Source organism: Aotus nancymaae, unplaced genomic scaffold, assembly GCF_030222135.1.
Source record: "Aotus nancymaae isolate 86718 unplaced genomic scaffold, 86718_ANA_hifiasm-v0.15.2.pri h1tg000009l, whole genome shotgun sequence".
NCBI lineage: Eukaryota > Metazoa > Chordata > Mammalia > Primates > Aotidae > Aotus > Aotus nancymaae.
In genome coordinates, this window is record NW_026988420.1 from 6,621,361 (window position 1) to 6,639,936 (window position 18,576).

General features: G+C 40.3%; 1 protein-coding gene across 5 annotated transcripts in view; it reads left to right on the forward strand.

Moving 5' to 3' along the window:
- PARP4 (poly(ADP-ribose) polymerase family member 4) overlaps window positions 1–7,190 on the forward strand; it is a 97,350-nt gene extending 90,160 nt beyond the window's left edge. For all 5 annotated transcript variants that reach the window (XM_012441892.2, XM_012441900.2, XM_012441925.2 and 2 more), the window contains 2 exons: window positions 1,566–1,698; window positions 6,800–7,190. In XM_012441892.2, coding sequence (XP_012297315.2) covers window positions 1,566–1,698; window positions 6,800–6,995 — 329 coding nt within the window. In that variant the 3' untranslated portion in view covers window positions 6,996–7,190. The remainder of the gene's footprint in view (window positions 1–1,565; window positions 1,699–6,799) is intronic.
- The last annotated feature ends 11,386 nt before the right edge of the window (window positions 7,191–18,576 follow it).

Consider the following 18,576-nt stretch of genomic DNA (forward strand, 5'->3'; position numbering starts at 1 on the left):
AAGACTGGGAGAATTCTCAATGTCAGTAGTATTTAAAGCCTGGCTCTGGATGAGGTCACCCCAAGAGAGAGGGTGGTCTGAGCAGAGCAGGTGCTAGAACCAGGCAGCAGCACAGCAGCGTTTATTGTTCAGACAGGACAGAAAACAGCAGAGACACTGAGAAGGAGTGGCCCAAGAAACCAGAGGAAAACTGGAGAAAATTGAGATGAGATTTCATGGATGTACCTTTTCCATGGGCTTTTCCTGTGTTTCTCTGTATTTCTCCATATTATCCGTGTTATTTTTCTTTTAGTGTGTGCTTTTCTGCCTTTCTTTCTCTACATAGAGTCTCAAGCTCTCTGATTTTTTCTCTGACTTGTTTTTATATCTCTGTATCCAACTTGTCTTTTATCCTCTTCTTCGTTTCTCTTTTATCATCCCTTCTCTTTCTGAATTTGTTTTTTAAATGGTGCTGATACACATTAGGCATTTTATCAGTTTATTATTTATTATATTATTCTTGGAGTCCTATGTTGCTTATTCTTAATATTGCTTAAAAATTAGTCTAACATTTTGTAAATAATACCCAAAAAAAGCCACAAAAGAATCCAGCAAATTCAGCTGCTTTTGTCTCCACTGATTTTCTTTAGTGGGACAATGGATTGGGTTTTTTTGTTTTGTTTATAAAATTTTATTCAATTCCTTTTTCTCCTATTAAGAACATTATATTATTTAATAAAAGCCTTCTTATAAGCAGTTTAAGCTACCTCAATGATTTAAAATTAATGGTGTATATGCAGATATGTGCATACTATTGCCAGGTCTTTTTTTCTTTACTCAAAAAAAGTAATTGTATATTCTTAATTATAAGACAAAGATTTGGGGTTTTTTTTCTTCCCTAAAACCATTTTTGACTGGGTGCAGTGGTTCATGCCTATAATCTCAACACTTTGAGAGGCCAAAGTAGAAGGATCATGTGAGCCCAGGACTTGGAGGCTATGGTGAGCTCTGATCACACCCACCACTGCACTCCAGTGTGACAGAGTGAGCCCCTATTTCTCAAAAAAAAAAAAAAGCCTGAATTTTTTAAACAAAAATGAGTTAATTCTGAGTTCAACACATGTAAACATTCATTTTTCAATTTTGACATTTCATAATATAGTAAAATACCTTGATCACTAGAAATAATTTGATACACTGGTGTAACTGTTCATATCTGTTGTTTATCTGTTGAATATTTAGGTGTACTCTTCTAAGCTAATTGTAACAGGAGCCTAAACACTGGATTTCTTTCGTTGTACTTCCTGGCTCTCTGATTATTGCAGATGGCAAGCAAGGGGGATGCTGGATACAGTTCCATTTGCTGACAGCCATCAGGATAATATGATGGGCACATGTTCCAATCATCCTCATTTTTTATTTAAATAGCAGGCTAATTAAGGACCTTGAAGAGTGTTAGAAAGTTTCACGATCTGCTTATGTACTGTGATTTAACCGTATTATAATTCTTTAATGGGAATTTTATAAACAGGCATAGTTTGAGAGGCAGAGTTTCCAACAGACCTAATGGAGTTTTTTCCCTTTAGGTGTAAAAGGAAGAGAACATCTCCTGGACCTAATTGCCACAATGCTGGTACTACAGTTTATTCGCACCAGGTTGGAAAAAGAGGGAATAGTGTTCAAATCACTGATGAAACTGGATGACGCTTCTGTTTTCAGGTGGCTTTAACTATAGTATTATGCAACTTATTTATATTTTCAACCATTTATTTAATAAACCTTACAAACAGCTATAGGGGATTAGCTTACATGTGTAGACTACTTTTTAAGTATGTAGGAAGAGAATTTGTTTGCAGGTGACAGCTTGCCCACAGTCTCCTGTGGTGGGTAGGGCTGATGTGGTAATTGCACCTTGGGCTGGACAGGAAACGGGCTTAGAGATTTTCAGTGCAGCTCCTGCTGGAGGCTGGCACTTCTGGCTCCTGATGTGGTACTCTTCACTGCAGTGTGCTGATCCCGGGGGCCTCCAGAAGACCCACAATATAACTGTTGGGTCCAGCCGTGTTCCCAAAAATGGCAGGGCCTGGGACAAGGATACAAACGAAAACCCACATACTATATGTCTAAGTATCTAAAAGTTATCAATCAAACTAGCAACCTATTAGATTAAAAGTGTTCTAATTTCCTACTTTGGCAAATACAACTTCCTAACCACCTGGAAAGCCAGGTTCAAATTCAGCCCTTGGCTCACCCCTAGCACCCTAAGAGACCTTGCATGCACACATGAATACCACACCCCACTCATCAAAATGCCATCCAGACCCCATGCCAGTGCCCCCTCACCCCAGCCACCTTGCAGCACGAGTGAGATAGCAGCACAGTTCAAACTCAGAATGGCAGACCCAGGGAAGACCCTGGAAGTGGACTTAGGGCCATGTGGTCAGGGATACTGGAGGTACAGGGTCTGAAAAGGAGGATATGGGCTCTGGGGTGAGCACATTCTCTTGTCCCTACAGACCCCCCACCCTATGGCGACAGGGGCATGACCAGAGTAGGATCCCTCTGACATATATACGTATATAAGTATATACATGCACATATGCACACATATACACATACACACATAGACATACACATGCAATTGGCTTATGTTCTTTTAAAGGCAAGATAAGGGGAAAACTAATCAAACTAATAAAAATATTATTATGAGGGGTCTTTGGTAGAGGGGACAAGGATGGAAGCTAGGGTTCTCCTAGTGTACTTTGTTTTGCAGTTTTGACTTTGAAGCTATGTAAATATTTTACATAATAATGGATAAGATTTATTTATTTATTTATTAAGACAAAATCTGACTCTATCACCCAGGCTGGAGTGCAGTGGTGCAATCTCAACTCACTGCAACCTCCATCTCCTGGGCTCAAGCCATCCTCCCACCTCAGCCTCCTGAGTAGCTAGGACTACAGGCATGCACCACCATGCCCTGCTAATTTTTGTATTTTTTGTAAAGACAGGGCTTCACCATGTTGCCCAGGCTGGTCTCGAGCTCCTGAGCTCAAGCAATCCTCTGACCTCAGCCTCCCAGAGTGCTGGGATTACAGGCATGAGCCACCATGCCCAGCCTGGGAATTAATTTAAGGTGACTTTAAAGCATAGTACGTAGGCCGGGTGTGGTGGCCCATGCCTGTAATCCCAGCACTTTGGGAGGCCAAGGCGGGTAGATTGCAAGGTCTGGAGTTTGAGACCAGCCTGAGCAACATGGTGAAACCCTGTCTCTACTAAAAATACAAAAATTAGCTATGTGTGGTGGAGCACACCTGTAGTCCCAGCTACTCAGGAGGCTGAGGCAGGAGAATTGTTTGAACCCAGGAGGCAGAGATTGCAGTGAGCTGAGATCACACCACTGCACTCCAGCCTGGGCAACACAGTGAGACTCCGTCTCAAAGTGAAAAACAACATAGTACATAATTTGACTATACTTCCTTAGTGGGATAGCACCTCAGGATTAAAAAATATTACAAAGAAATCTCACTGGGAGTAGCCATGGTGTTAATAATACTTTTGATTTGTTATTTTGGGAGGTAGATATTAATATTGTTAGAAACTAATATGTATAAAATCAAAGAAGTTAAATTAAACCCCTTGAATTCTAAATTTGAATTAGATGAGAGGATAGAGAAACATGTTACATGACACCATGGAAATGCAGTCAGCAAAGTCTGGAATGTGGGGAAATAAATGGCAAGAGAAAAAAAGGGTTGAGGAGTGGAACCTGTAAATCAACTTTTAGAGACATACCAACCAAAAGCAATGGTAGACCTTGTTAAGATCCTGATTTGACCAAAACCCACTGCATTTTAAAAAATGAGACAGGGAAAATTAAACACTACCTGGGGATATTTTATTATATTAAAGAAATATTGATAACTATTTTTTAAGTGTCATGATTAAGAAAAAGTTCTCAAACACGAAACAGGTGTTCAGGAAGTTCTGGGCTAGACCCATTGGCTCATGCCTATAATCCAAGTACTTTGGGAGGCTGAGATGGGAGGATCACTTGAGCCCAGCAAGATCAAGTCCAGGAGTTTAAGACCAGCCTAGGTAACCAGCAAGACCCTCATCTCTACAAAAATGTTTTTTTTAATTACCCAGGCATTGCTGGGCACTGTGGCTCACACCTGTAATCCCAGCACTTTGGGATGCCAAGGCCAGAGGATTGCTTGCATCCAGGTGTTTAAGACCAGCCTGGACAACATATCAAGACTCTGTCTCTACAAAAAATTAAAAATTAGCTGAGTGTGATAGTGTGTGACTACTTGGGAACTGAGGTGGAGAGATTACTTCAGCCCAGGAGGTCAAGGCTGCAACGAGTTGTGATTGTGCCACTGCACTCCAGTGAGACTCTGTAAAAAAGAAAATCATAATTTACTATATGTAATTTATACTTCAATTTTTTAAAAAGCAATACCTTCTCATTTTGTTGCCAAAACACCACCTTGAGAAAAATTAGAATTTATTCTTTTTTTTCTATTTTGAGGGTTTTCTTTTTTCTTTTAATTTATTTTTGTTTTGAAATAGGGTCCCATTCTGTTGCCCAGGCTGGAGTGCAGTGGCATGATCTCAGCTCAGTGCAACCTCTCCCTCCCAGGTTCAAGCAATTCTCATGCCTTAGCCTCCCAAGTAGCTGGAATTACAGGTGTGCACCACCATGCCCAGCTAATTTTTATATTTTTAGTAGAGATGAGGTTTTGTCGTGTTGGCCAGGCTGGTCTCAAACTCCTGACCTCAAGTGATCTGCCCACATTGTCCTCTCAAAGTTCTGGGATTACAAGAGTGAGCCACTGCACTGGCGTATTTTGGGTATTTTATTTTAAAATAAATCAATGCCACTTGCCAAGAGAATTAATTAAATGAATATCAAAGAAAAAAACACTTTGAACAGCTAGGAGATGGGACTGAAAAATTAGTATTTGACTTAATAGACATATCCAAAGAAGTACTTATTCTATTTAGATCATTTCCAATTATTAATATTATAGCTGTTAGAACAAGCATAAACTTTGAAGCTACTTTTGAACTGTAATATCACAAAGTATTAAAGATTTTCAGAACTGATCAAGTATACTCCAGCATATTGTTCTTACTACATTACTGCTGTTGTGCTAGCAAAATAGTTTGTTGGCACTTTAATACATAAGACAAAATGATTTTAGGCCAGGTGCGGGGGCTCACGCCTGTGATCACTTTGGGAGGCTGAGACGGGTGGATCATGAAGTCAGGAGATCGAGACCAGCCTGGCCAAGATGGTGGAACCCCATCTCTACTAAAAATACAAAAATTAGCTGGGCATGGTTGCATGCGCCTGTAGTCCCAGCTACTCAGGAGACTGAGGCAGGAGAATCGCTTGAACCAGGGAATTGGAGGTTGCAGTGAGCTGAGATTGCACCACTGCACTTCAGCCTGGTGACAGAGCAAGATTCTGTCTCAAAAAAAAAAAAAAAAGATTTTAAATATTTTTTATTTTTTGTTTATTGCATATTTGAAACTTTTTTCTATATTTTCTGTTTCAAGATGTACATAACATTGGTGCAGGAGCACATTACATGGGAGTGTAGGCACAAGATTTTCTTACTAGTGGAATGGTGAACCAAAAAGTATAGAAGCCACTAGACTGAAGGAGGCCAGCTGAATTAGTGAAAATATTCAAAACCAGTTTTGTTGCTTTCAGCAGTTAGTAACTATAAGTAGATGAATATTTACCAGGAAATACTGGTCTTTTAACCACTTTGGGCATGCTTCTTATTTAGTATGTTCATTCCATCATGACATTTAGTGAACATTTGTTGAATGCCTGCTGTGTACCAGGGACTAGTAATCATGTTAAATTTATAAGCTTTGTTAATTTCCACCACAAACCCATAGAACCTCATGTTATTCTCATAATTGAGTAAACTGAGATTCCCAGTGTTGAATGAAAGCCACACAGTATCACATGGCCAATGTCATGTGATTGCAGAGTCAGAACTCAAACTCAGCTCTTAACCACCACGCTATACTGATGGCCCTTTCTCAGTTCACAAGGAAAAATCAGGAACAGGGAGAGGATTTTCAAAATATTAAGTTTCCCCCCATAGAATTTTCTTAAGAACTTTTGTGTATGTTGTCACTGTTCACTAACAATTTCTAGCAGATGACAGAACAAATGAGGAAGTAGCTAATTAATATTAAACAATCTCAGAATTTTCCTGAGTGTTGAATAGACTTGAATATTCAACAGTCTCAAATATTCGACACCATTTAGTGGACACAGACTTGGCTCTATACGCTTATTCTACCAAGTTGTTCCTGGTTTACATGACACAACTGAATATACGCCAGTTTCATGGGGGACTCAGATATTCTGAAGGTACCTAGGCAAGTTGGTACAGTGGGAAGGAGAGAGAAACAGATGCCTCATTTGTAAAATAGTACTTGAGTTTGTACGTGAAGAATGGATAGGATTTCGATTGAGAAGCATGAAAAGGGGACAGCCATAAACAGCTGTAAAGAGGCTGGAACTTGAGCTGTCCTGCAGGCAGCGGGGATGCCCGGAGGCACGTGGAAGCCAGGAAGTGATGGGCATAGGACACTTGACAACACAGTTCCTCAGTTCAAGGTCAGACGGGTAGAAGAACTTCCATAAGATATCAAGGAGAACTGCTTTTATTAAATATCTTAATTTTTGGCAGAATCATTTTGTCTGATATAATGTGATGGGTTTAAATGTAGTATTTCACGTGTAATTATATTCTGATATCTGAAACATTTATTTGTTTTAATCTAGGACTATTCCCTGGGCTTTTGAGGCAACAGAGAAAGCAAGTGAATGGGTAAGAAGAACTGAAGGACAGTACCCATCAATCTGCCCGCGGCTTGAACTGGGGAAAGACTGGGACTCTGCCACCAAGCAGCTGCTGGGACTCCAGCCCATAAACACTGCATCCCCTCTTCATAGAGTCCTTTATTACAGTCAAGGCTAAATCAAATGAAACTGAATTTTAAACTTTTTACATGCTTCTATGTAGAAAATAATCAAATGTTATAGATACTTATAATGAAACTTCATTAAGGCTTTATTCAGTGTAGCAATTAATCTCTTTAAAAATAAAGTAAGTGGAAGCAGAATTACTTTAATCAACTAACAAGCAATAATAAAATGAAACTTACAAATTACAGTTTTCTGTGTTTCAGTGTTTTTTGTTTTATTTATTTATTTATTTATTTTTGAGATGGAGTTTTGCTCTTGTTATCCAGACTGGAGTCTAATGGCGTGATCTCAGCTCACTGCAACCTCCGCCTCCCGGGTTCAAGCGATTCTTCTGCCTCAGCTTCCCGAGTAGCTGGGATTACAGGTGCATGCCACCACACTCAGCTAATTTTTTGTATTTTTAGTAGAGACAAGGTTTTACCACGTTGCCCAGGCTGGTGTCTAACTCCTGACCTCAGGTAATCCACCCACCTCAGTCTCCCAAAGTGCTGGGATTACAGGTATGAGCCACTGAACCCAGCTTGTTGTTGTTTTAGAGATGGTCTCGATCAGTCTCCCAGCCTGGAGTACGGTGGTGCAATTATAGCTTACTGCAGCCTCAAACTCCTGGGCTCAAGCAATGTTCCCGCCTCAGCCTCCCAAGTAATTGGGACTACAGGCGTGTACCACCACACTCAGCTAATTTTTGGGGTGTATTTTCTGTAGAGATGGGGTATTGCTATGCTGCCCAGGCTGATCTTGAACTCCTGGCCTCAAGCAATCCTCCCACCACAGCCTCTGAATGTGTTGGGAGTATGGGCATAAGCCTCTGCACCCAGCCAGTGTTTCAGTGCTTTAAGGTGATAAGAGATGCTTCTGGATGGTCCTGGGATCCTGTGTCCATCTCACATTCAGGAGTCCAGTGAAAAGCTGGCTCAGCTGGACTGAGCAAGCTGAGAAGAAACATGGTCTTTGGCTGATGTCAGCATCCCTGACATATGCCTGGTTCCAGAGCCTGGCTACCTGGACTGTGGCCCTCAGTGTGCAAAGCCTGCAGATCCCTTGATCCATTTCTTCTTACATAGGGAAACTAGGTATCCCAAGCAATTATTTCATGAATCTTACTTTTGATGTTGCATATAAAATCTCATTGCCAAATCCAATGTCATCTAGATTTTTTGTTTCCAGAGACAGAGTATCCCTCTGTTGCCTAGGCTGGAGTGCAGTGGCACAATCATGGCTCATCACAGTCTCGAACTGCTGGGCTTAAGCGATCCTCGTGCCTCAGCCTCCCAAGTAGAAGGGACAAGAGGCATATGCTACCACACCCAGCTAGTTTTGTACTTTTTACATTTCAGACTATGATCATTTCGATTTATGTTTTGTAAAAGGTGTAAGATCACTTTCCATCTTTCTCCACACAACCACTTGCAAGCCATTCCCCCTCTGCCTTATGTAAAATGCAATTTCTTTGACATTCCCTACCTGTTCTCATCACCATCATTCACCAGCCATCCAAGCCCTCCCTCATTCCTGTGGTTCCTGCCTTCATCTTCAGTGACTTCCAACATCCTGAGCTATGGCCCGGCCTAATGCTCTGGCCAGTCACTACTAACATTTTTAGAAGTCTTGTTTGTGGTGATCTATACATATGAGCACTGAAATTCAAAGAAAAAGTGAAGAATTTTTGCCTGTATTTGGAAACTTTTCTTTTTATATATATATAGAGCAAACTTTATTTTTTAAATTTATTTATTTAACTTTAGGTGCATACTATATCTGGCATTTCTCCCCATGTTATCCCTCCCCACCTCCCACTGTCTCTCCCCTACCCTCTCAACTGCCCTCAGTGTGTGATGCTCCTCTCCCTGAGTCCACGTGTTCTCATTGTTCAACACCCATCTATGAGTGAGAACATTTGCTGTTTGGCTTTCTGTTCTGGTGTCAGTTTGCTGAGAATGACGGCTTCCAGATTCATCTAAGTCCCTACAAAGGATACGAACTCATCGTTTTTTATGGCTGCATAGTATTCCATGGTGTATATGTGCCACATTTTCTTTGTCCAGTCTATCATTGATGGGCATTTGGGTTGGTTCCAGGTCTTTGCTATTGTACACAGGAGTGCAATGAACATACGTGTGCATGTGTCTTTATAGTAGAATGATGTATAGTTCTTTGGGTATATGCCTAGTAATGGGATTACTGGGTCAAATGGAATTTCTATTTCTAGATCCTTGAGAACATATGAAAAAATGCTCATCATCACTGGTCATTAGAGAAATGCAAATCAAAACCACATTGAGATACCATCTCACGCCAGTTAGAATGGCGATCATTAAAAAATCTGGAGACAACAGATGCTGGAGAGGATGTGGAGAAATAGGAACACTTTTACACAGTTGGTGGGAGTGTAAATTAATTCACTGTGGAAGACAGTGTGGCGCTTTCTCAAGGAAACTTTCTTTTCAATAGGTAATAAACAGAAAGACAAAGAAAGAGAACTCTGCCTGGGTCTTATGAATAAATAAACCCACTGAAGGAGACGATCTTCCTATTTTAGATTAGTCACAGGAAGAAGAAATCCAGGAAAACCTCTTCTGCCATGCTAGGTAGGGAGGAGTGGGGTGAGAGTTAAGATGTCTCATGACAGTTGCATCCAGACATGACCACGTAGACAGAGGGTGGCCCAATCAAAAGGGACACCAGCGACTGGGTGCAGTGGCTCATGCCTGTAATCCCAGCACTTTGGGAGGCAGAGGCAGGTGGATCACCTGAGCTTAGGAGTTCAAGACAAGCCTGGGCAACATGGTGGAGACCCTGTCTCTACAAAAAAAAAAAAAAAAAAAAAAAAATTAGCCTGGTGTGCTGGTGTGCACCTGTAATGCCAGCTACTTGGGAGTCTGAGGCACGAGAATCACTTGAACCCAAGAGGTGGATGCTGCAGTGAGCCCAGATTGCACCCCTGCATTCTAGCCTGGATGACAGAGTAAGAGTCTGTCTCAGAAGAAAGGGATGTCAGCTCTAAGCAACTGATTATACTGGGTATCTGCCAAATATCTGCCCTAAGGCCAAAACAGTATGAGAAGCCTCAATTCTGGAAAGATTGCTAGAGGTTGGTATTGGAAGCAGAGAAGGCTAATTGTCCTCCTGTGTCAATTCCCAGGATTGGATTCTGGCCATCCATCCAACTGGAGTGCACGCCCTTGCATCTGGGGGTGGCCATGACACTAATTTCTAGCCAATGGGATATGAATAGATTTGATGATTACAACTTCCAGGTCAGGTCCTCAAAAAGGGAAACTACTTACTTACCACATCCATTTTCCCTACCCATGGGCTTTGAGTCAGCTCCACCCTGCAGCAGATGGCACACCCTGGCGGAGCTACGGGCCCCAAAACAAAAGGAACCTTTGTCCCTGGGTGAAATGGAACAAAAACACCTACTCACCTTGAACCACCTGCCCACTTTCAGGCCGCCAAGTGAGAAAGAAATATGCTTTATCTTGTTTGAGCTACTATTTGGAGAATTTTTGTGACAGCAACTTAGCCAGTATTGTAAAGAAACAGCATTGTATCTGTCTTATAAGAACACCATAGTGGCAGCAACACTACTCCTCCTCTCCTCCCCAGGACTACAGAGAGATAAAGCCCACACTGAAAACCCCATCAGGCCTGAGAATCATACTCAGACCTGAGGCTGAGTGAGGGGAATAGGCAATTGAGCAACTGGCGTCATTTCCTGAAAAGGCATCTCTCAACCTCACCTTGTCACCTGCCCTCCAGCTGTCACTGGATTCATTTCTAACCTTTACGAATTTGTCCAGAGTGGCTTATCTTTCTATCTCACCCTGCAATCTACTCTCTACTAGTATTATCTTATGCTTCCTTCTGTCTCGGACTATTCCAAAATTCTCATCCAAAGACTTTTTGTTGTTATTGTTAGAGAGAAAAAGACAGGGTCTTGCTTTGTTGCTCAGGCTGGTCTTGAACCCCTGGCTTCGAGTGATCCTCCTGCCTCAGCCTCCCAAAGTGTTGGGATTACAGGTGTGAGCCACCACATCTACCCCAAAAACCACATTTTAGTCCTTATCTTTCTATACCTCTCAATAGCTTTCTTTTTTTCTTTTTAGAAACAGGGTCTTATTTTGTCACCCAGGCTAGAGTGCAGTGGCACGATCATAGCTTACTACAGTCTTGAACTCCTGAGCTCAAGTGACCCTCCCACCTCAGCCTCTCAAAGCACTCGGGTTACAGGTGTACCACCATACCCAGCTAATTATTTTTTTATAAAGAGACAAGGTCTTGCTATGTTGTCCAGGCTGGTCCTGTACTCCTGGCCTCAAATGATCCTCCTACCTTGGCCTCCCAAAGTGCTGGGATTACAGGCGTGAGCCACCACACTTGGACTCAATAACTTTCTATATTGTTAATCATGTAATTGATGATTTTTCACAAATTGAACACATGAAACTGACATCCAAGTCAAGAAATAGAACCTCACACCCCAGAAGCCTCCTTCCTGCCTCCTTCCAGCCATGCCTGTTTGTGTACTCAGTATTAGTGGAATCACACAGTATGTGGTTGTTTGTGTCCAGCATATTTTGCTTAACATTATGTTTCTGCCCTTCGGCCACGTTGTCTTGTTGGTCACTCATATCCAACTCGGGGAAACCACCCTGAAGCCCATCCACAGAATGAGTAGTTACATTGATATCCATGTGTACCAAGTGTCAGTTTGGGCTGTCCTGAATAGCGTGCTATAAGCAATATTCTAGTGCAATGCCCAGGACCTTACTGAGGACGCCCACTGCTCCCCGCTCCTTGATTCTGCCTTTGTTCTTGCCTCCGATTTGGCCAGTCACTTCCAGGCTCGTTTGCAGGTCCTTCCTCTGCCACTTCCTAAGTGATGGCGGGGCTCAGGATCGCAAGCCATTTCCTAACTCTACATTCATTTCTGGTGTCCTCATCCCTTCATGGATTAACTGTCATCAACAGACTGGTTATTTTCTAATCTATATCTCAAGTTCAGATCTCTCTCTTGAGCTTCTCTTGGACCAAATATCTATTTGGGCATTCTATTCTTTCCTTTTTTCTTTTTTCAATTATTGTTAGAAACAACAACAACAACAACAAAATACTAGAAAACAGAATTAGCAGCACATTAAAAGGTTTACACACCATGACCAAGTGGGATTTATTCCTGAAATGCAATGGTTCACCATGTGAAAATCAACGAATGTAATACACCACATTAACAAAATGACAGAAAAAAACATGATTATTTCAACTGATGTGGAAATATGTTTGACAAAATTCAAACATATAAAAAAACCTTGCTGATAAAAGAAAAACCTCAACAAACTAGGAATAGAAGAAAACTACTTTAACACAATAAAGGCCACGTATGAAAAGCCCACAGTGAACACTACGTTCCGTGGTATCATCTCCAAGAAAGCATTGACAAATCCAACGTCATGAAGATTTCTCCCTGTTTTCTTCTAGGAGTTTTAGAGTTTTCTATCTTTCATTTAGATCTTTAATCCATTTTTAAGTACTTTTTTTTTTTGAGACAGAGTCTTGCACTGTCACCCAGGCTGTAGTACAGTGGCATGATCTCAGCTCACAGCAGTCTCCACCTCCTGGGTTCAAGCAATTCTCCTGCCTCAGCCTCCCAAGTAGCTGGGACTACAAGCATGTGCCACCATGCCCAGCTAATTTTTTTGTGTCTTTAGTAGAGACGAGGTTTCACCATGTTGGCCAGGATGGTCTCGGTCTCCTGACCTCTGATCCACCTGCCTCAGCCTCCCAAAGTGCTGGGATTACAGGTGTGAGCCACTGCGCCAAGACTTTTTTTTTTTTTTTTTTTGAGATGGAGTCTTGCTCTGTCACCTAGGCTGGAGTGCAATGGTGCGATCTCAGCTCATGGCAACCTCCGCCTCCCGGGTTCAAGAGATTCGCCTGTCTCAGCCTCCTGAGTATCTGGAATTATAGGCGTGTGCCACCATGCCCACTAATTTTTGTATTTTTAGTATAGACAGGGTTTCACCATGTTACCCAAGCTGGTCTCAAGCTCCTGACCTCAAGTGATTCACCTGCCTCAGCCTCCCAAAGTGCTGGGATTATAGGCGTGAGTCATCATGTCCAGCCCATTTTTAGCTAATTTTTTATATGCTGGAAGGGAAAAAATCCAACTTCTTTTTTTTTTTTTTTTTTTGCTTTTAGATATCCAGTTTTCTAGCAGCATTTGTTGAAGAAACTGTCCTTTCTCCATCATGTGTTCTAGTCACCCTTGTTGAAGATCATTTTACCATGTACACAAGAGTTTATTTCTGGGCTATGCTGTTCCATTGGTCTCTATGTCTATATTTAAGCAAGGATCACAGTGTCTTGATTACTGTAACTTTCTAACATGTTTTGAGATCAGAAAGTATGAAGCCTCCATTTTTGTTCTTTTTCAAAATTGTGTTGGCTATTCAAGGTCTTCTGCAATTCCATATAAATTTTAGGATCTTTTTTTCTATTACCACAAAAAAGGCCTCTGGAATTTTGATAGGGATTGTACTGAAACTGTAGGTCACTTTGGGTTCTATGGACATTTTAACAATATGAAGTCTTCCAATCCATGAACATGGAAATGTTTTTTCATTTATCTGTGTCTTCTTTCATTTCTTTCAACAATGTCCTATAGTTTTCAATGTATGAAGTCTTTCATCTCCTTGGTTAAGTTTATGCCTAATAATTTTATTTTATTACTATTTTCTTTTTTGAGACAGAGTCTTACTCTGTCCCCCAGGCAGGAGTGCAGTGGCATGATGTAGTCATACTGCAACCTCTGCCTCCTGGATTCAAGTGATTCCCCTGCTTCAGCCTCCCAAGTTGCTAGGATTACAGGTGTGTGCCCCCACACCTGGCTAATTTTTTGTATTTTTAGTAAAGATGTGTTTTCACTATGTTGACCACGCTGGTCTTGAACTGCTGGCCTAAAGTGATGTGCCCGCTTCAGTCTCCCAGAGTGCTGGGATTACAGGCATGAGCCACTGCATCTGGCCAAGAATTTTATTTTTAAATGACAAAATTTGTGTATACTTGTTGTATACATGTTGTTTTGAAATATGTATACACTGTGGAATGGCTAAATTGAGCTAATTAATGTATGCATCACCATATCTACTTATTTTTTTTTTCGTGGTGAGAACACAAAGTCTACTCTTTCAGCAATTGGTTTCGAGAATACAATACATTGTTTTAAGTATAGTCACCATGCTGTACAATAGATTTATTGAATTTATTCCTCTCATCTAACTGGAATTTTCTCTCTTTACCGACATCTCCCTGTAAGGCCGGTTGCCTCGCCGGGGGCTCGGACACACCCCCTCCCCTCGCAGGGACCTCTGACATGCCCCCTTCCCTCGCGGGGACCTCGGACACGCCTCCTACCCTCTCTGGGAGCTCGGACACACCCCCTTCCCTCTCCGGGAGCTTGGACACACCCTCCCCCAGGAGCCTGGGAAAAAAAGCCCCATCAGAACCTACCTGATACTATTTTGTCCTATCCAGGTCCCACTCCGTGCCTGCCATTTTGTCTTCTGCAGGCCCCACCCCGTGCCTGCCATTTTGTCTTCCTGCCTACTATTTTGTCCTATCTGGGCCCCACTCCCTGCCTACTATTTTGTCCTATCTGGGCCCCACTCCCCTCCATTTTGTTCCATCCGGGCCCTACTCCCCTCCATCTTGTCCCACTTACCTGGGGCACGACCAATCAGACGCCTCCACTCCCTATAAAACCCCCATGCCTGAGAGGAGTCCGCGCGGCTTCTCTGGCCCCTCGTGTCCGGACTGCAGAACCTCACCCGGGAGCCTGAATAAATTCCTTTGCATTGGATTATCTTCGTGCTGGCCTCAGTTTCTTCATTTTAAACGCGGCAAGAACCCAAGAACAAACCTTACACTCCCCACCGCCCACATTTTATTCTTTCTGATGCAATTGTAAATGGGATTAATTTCTCTTACTTTCCTTGTTGGAAAGTTCATTGTCATGTATAGGAACAGAACTTTATGTCTGTGTCTTGATTTTGTATCTTACAAGTTGCTGAATACATTTTTGTTACAGTTTTATTGTAGAATCTTTAAGACTTTTTACATATAAGATCTTGTCACCTGCCAACAGAGATTATTTTACTTCTTCCTTTTCAACTTGGATGACTTTATTTTTTTCTTGCCTAATCGCTCTGGCTAGATCTTCCAGTACTGTGTTGAATAGAAGTGGCAAAAGTGGACATCCCTGCCTTATACCAGATCTTAGAGGAAAAGTTTTCAGTCCTTCTCCACAGAACATAGTGTTCACTGTGGGCTTTTCGTATGTGGCCTTTATTGTGTTAAAGTAGTTTTCTTCTATTCCTAGTTTGTTGAGGTTTTTTTTAATCAGTAAGGTTTTTTTATACGTTTGAATTTTGTCAAACATATTTCCACATCAATTGAAATAATCATGTTTTTTTCTGTCATTTTGTTAATGTGGTGTATTACATTCGTTGATTTTCACATGGTGAACCATTCTTGCATTTCAGGAATAAATCCCACTTGGTCATGGTGTGTAATCCTTTTGATGTGCTGCTAATTCTGTTTTCTAGTATTTTGTTGAGGATTTTTGCATCAATACTTACCAGGGATATTGGTTTCTGCTTCTTTTCTTATAATATCTTTGTCTGGTTTTGATATCAGGGTAAGGCTGGCTTCATAGAATTAATTTGAAAGTCTTCCCTCCTTTTCAAGTTTTAGAAGAGTTTGAGGAATATTGGTGTTCTTTTTTTTAAATATTTGGTAGAATTCCCTAGTGAAGGCATCTGATCCTGGGCTTTTCTTTGTTATGAGATTTTATTACTGCCTCAATGTATTTATTGATGATTGTCTTTTTATAGTGTATGTTTCTACGCACCAATTCATTTCCTCTAGTTATCCACTTTATTGGCACATAATTATTCATAGTTTTCTTTTACACTTCTTTTCATTCCTGTGTCATCAGTTGCAATGTTCCCTACTTCATTTCTAATAGGTTTTTCAATTTTGCTTTTTCCTAATCTAGCTAAAGTTTTGTCCATTTTGTTGATCTCTTCAAAAAAGATCAATTTCATTTTTTTACTTTTTCTATTGTTTTTCTACTCTCTATTTTATTTATCTCTGTTCTATTCTTTATTATCTTTTCCTTCTGCTAACTTTATTTTTTTTGAGGGATTATAAACTTTTATTTCATAATTATGTATTGCTTAAACTATGCTAGATAGTGGGATGGAAGGCAAGTTAGAATTAAACAGCTTCATAAAAATACATATGATGCTCAAACTTTGCCTGTATATTTATCAACAATAATTAAGATATAAGATTTACCAAAATAAGGCATATTAACATTGATAAACAACATAGCTTTTTTCATTTGGTTTCTGCCCACAGAATACCACACCTCTACTTCTGACTGCTCCTTCATTAATCATAATTATAATACTGAAATAACTCTAGCTGAAGTGCCCAAAAGTTATGTTTTTTAAAACCAGGTAAGGAAATATAAAAACACAGAAAGTGAGTATGCAGTTGCACACATTCCAATAACTCCACATTTTAGCATTATTTTTCATACTCTTACATTAATTTATACATAGAAATATCTCATTTCATTAACAATTATAGTTTATAGTAAGTTGTCAAAAGGAACTGCTTTATTTTTAAAGTATAGAACTGTTTCTAGATATTATAAAAGTGTGCTAAACTGTTGGTATTAAACAAATTATTATAAACATAAGTGTGAATAATACTTCAATACCAGTCACTGACCATTTCTAAATAATAAACATGTATTTTTCTTTTTATGGAACTAAAATTCAATGATAAGGCTCCTTATTTTAAAAGCATGCAATCATGATATATAAAAAAATGTTTTGGGGTTTTATATTCATTGAAATGTTTGCTCTTTTGGAAAACCATTCTGGTACTTCAGGATTCTTTTGGTACAAGCTCAATCCTATAATTCCTGATCCAAAATTTTTAAGCTTAACAAAAAGCAACACAACTGTTTGTTTAAATATGTTGAAAATTTTCTCCATTTCCAAAGACAAATTTAAGCCATTGTCTCATATTGGAAAATTATACTTAACCACATTATAACCTCCTTTACACAGGTTTGACTTGCATACTAACAATTTATTAGCTAACCAAACAACACAAGTTAATGAAAACTTCCTTTGAGAAAGTTGGCTCTTTTTTGAAATAAAAGTGAAAATATTTTAAATTTTAAGGATTCCTTTTATGATTTTTTCTTTTCTTTTCTTTTCTTTTTTTTTTTTTGGAGACCGAGTCTTGCTCTGTCACCCAGGCTGGAGTGCAATGGTGCAATCTCAATCCTGGTGCACTGCAGCCTCTGCCTCCCAGGTTCAAGCAATTCTCCTGACTCAGTCTCCCAAATAACTGGGATTACATGTGCACGCCACCACGCCCTGCTAATTTTTGTATTTTTAGTAGAGATGGGGTTTCACCACATTGGCCAGACTGGTCTTGAACTCCTTACCTCAGGTGATCCAGCTACCCTGGCCTCCAAAAGTGATGGGATTACAGGCATGGGCCACTGCACCTGGACAATTATAACCAAAATATTTTCTACATTTTTTAAAGTTAATATAATTTTAACCTACCGCAGTTTAAAAATTACATGCCTCAAAAACAAAATATAAGTATTTAGTACTGTCTGAAATACCACTTACATAGACAGTTCTAGAAGCATTTTGATAAGGCAGCAACATCTGGAAGATATTTAACCATTTCTTTTTCTCTGAAAACTTTTCTGTCTATTTAAAGTATAAAATTGCAATATAATCTCAGACCCAACTTTCTTCCCATAAAATGCACACAGAAGAACAGAACAAAAGGTAAAAGATCAAGATCATATACAAAGCAGAAGAAAGTGCAGTAACTCGTCTTCCTTCTTGTACGATATGGCAAAATAAAAGCATTTCATGTGTTTAGTTTTGAAATTTAAAAATATTCAAGTGTTTTTGTTAGATCTCCTTTTTTTCTTTACTGCCCACTACTACGTCCTTTTTCTTCTTTTAATACCAGTCTTTGAGGGCATGAATCAGGTCTCAAAGCACTTTAAATACTTCTCACAAAAGACTTTTAGGACATTACTAAATGTCACACAACAATTAATACAAAGATAACCTTTTCTGAGAAACAATCAGAGCACTTTAAACTTTAAAACTGTAGCTGATAATTTTCTTTTTCTTTTCTTTTTTTTTTTTTTTTTTTTTGAGACGCAGTTTCGCTGTTGTTGCTCAGGCTGGAGTGCAATGGCGAGATTTCGGCTCACCGCAACCTCCGCCTCCTGGGTTCAGGCAATTCTCCTGCCTCAGCCTCCTGAGTAGCTGGGATTACAGGCACGCGCCACCATGCCCAGGTAATTTTTTGTATTTTTAGTAGAGACGGGGTTTCACCATGTTGACCGGGATGGTCTCAATCTCTTGACCTCGTGATCCACCCGCCTCAGCCTCCCAAAGTGCTGGGATTATAGGCGTGAGCCACCGCGCCCAGCCTTTGTAGCTGATAATTTTCTT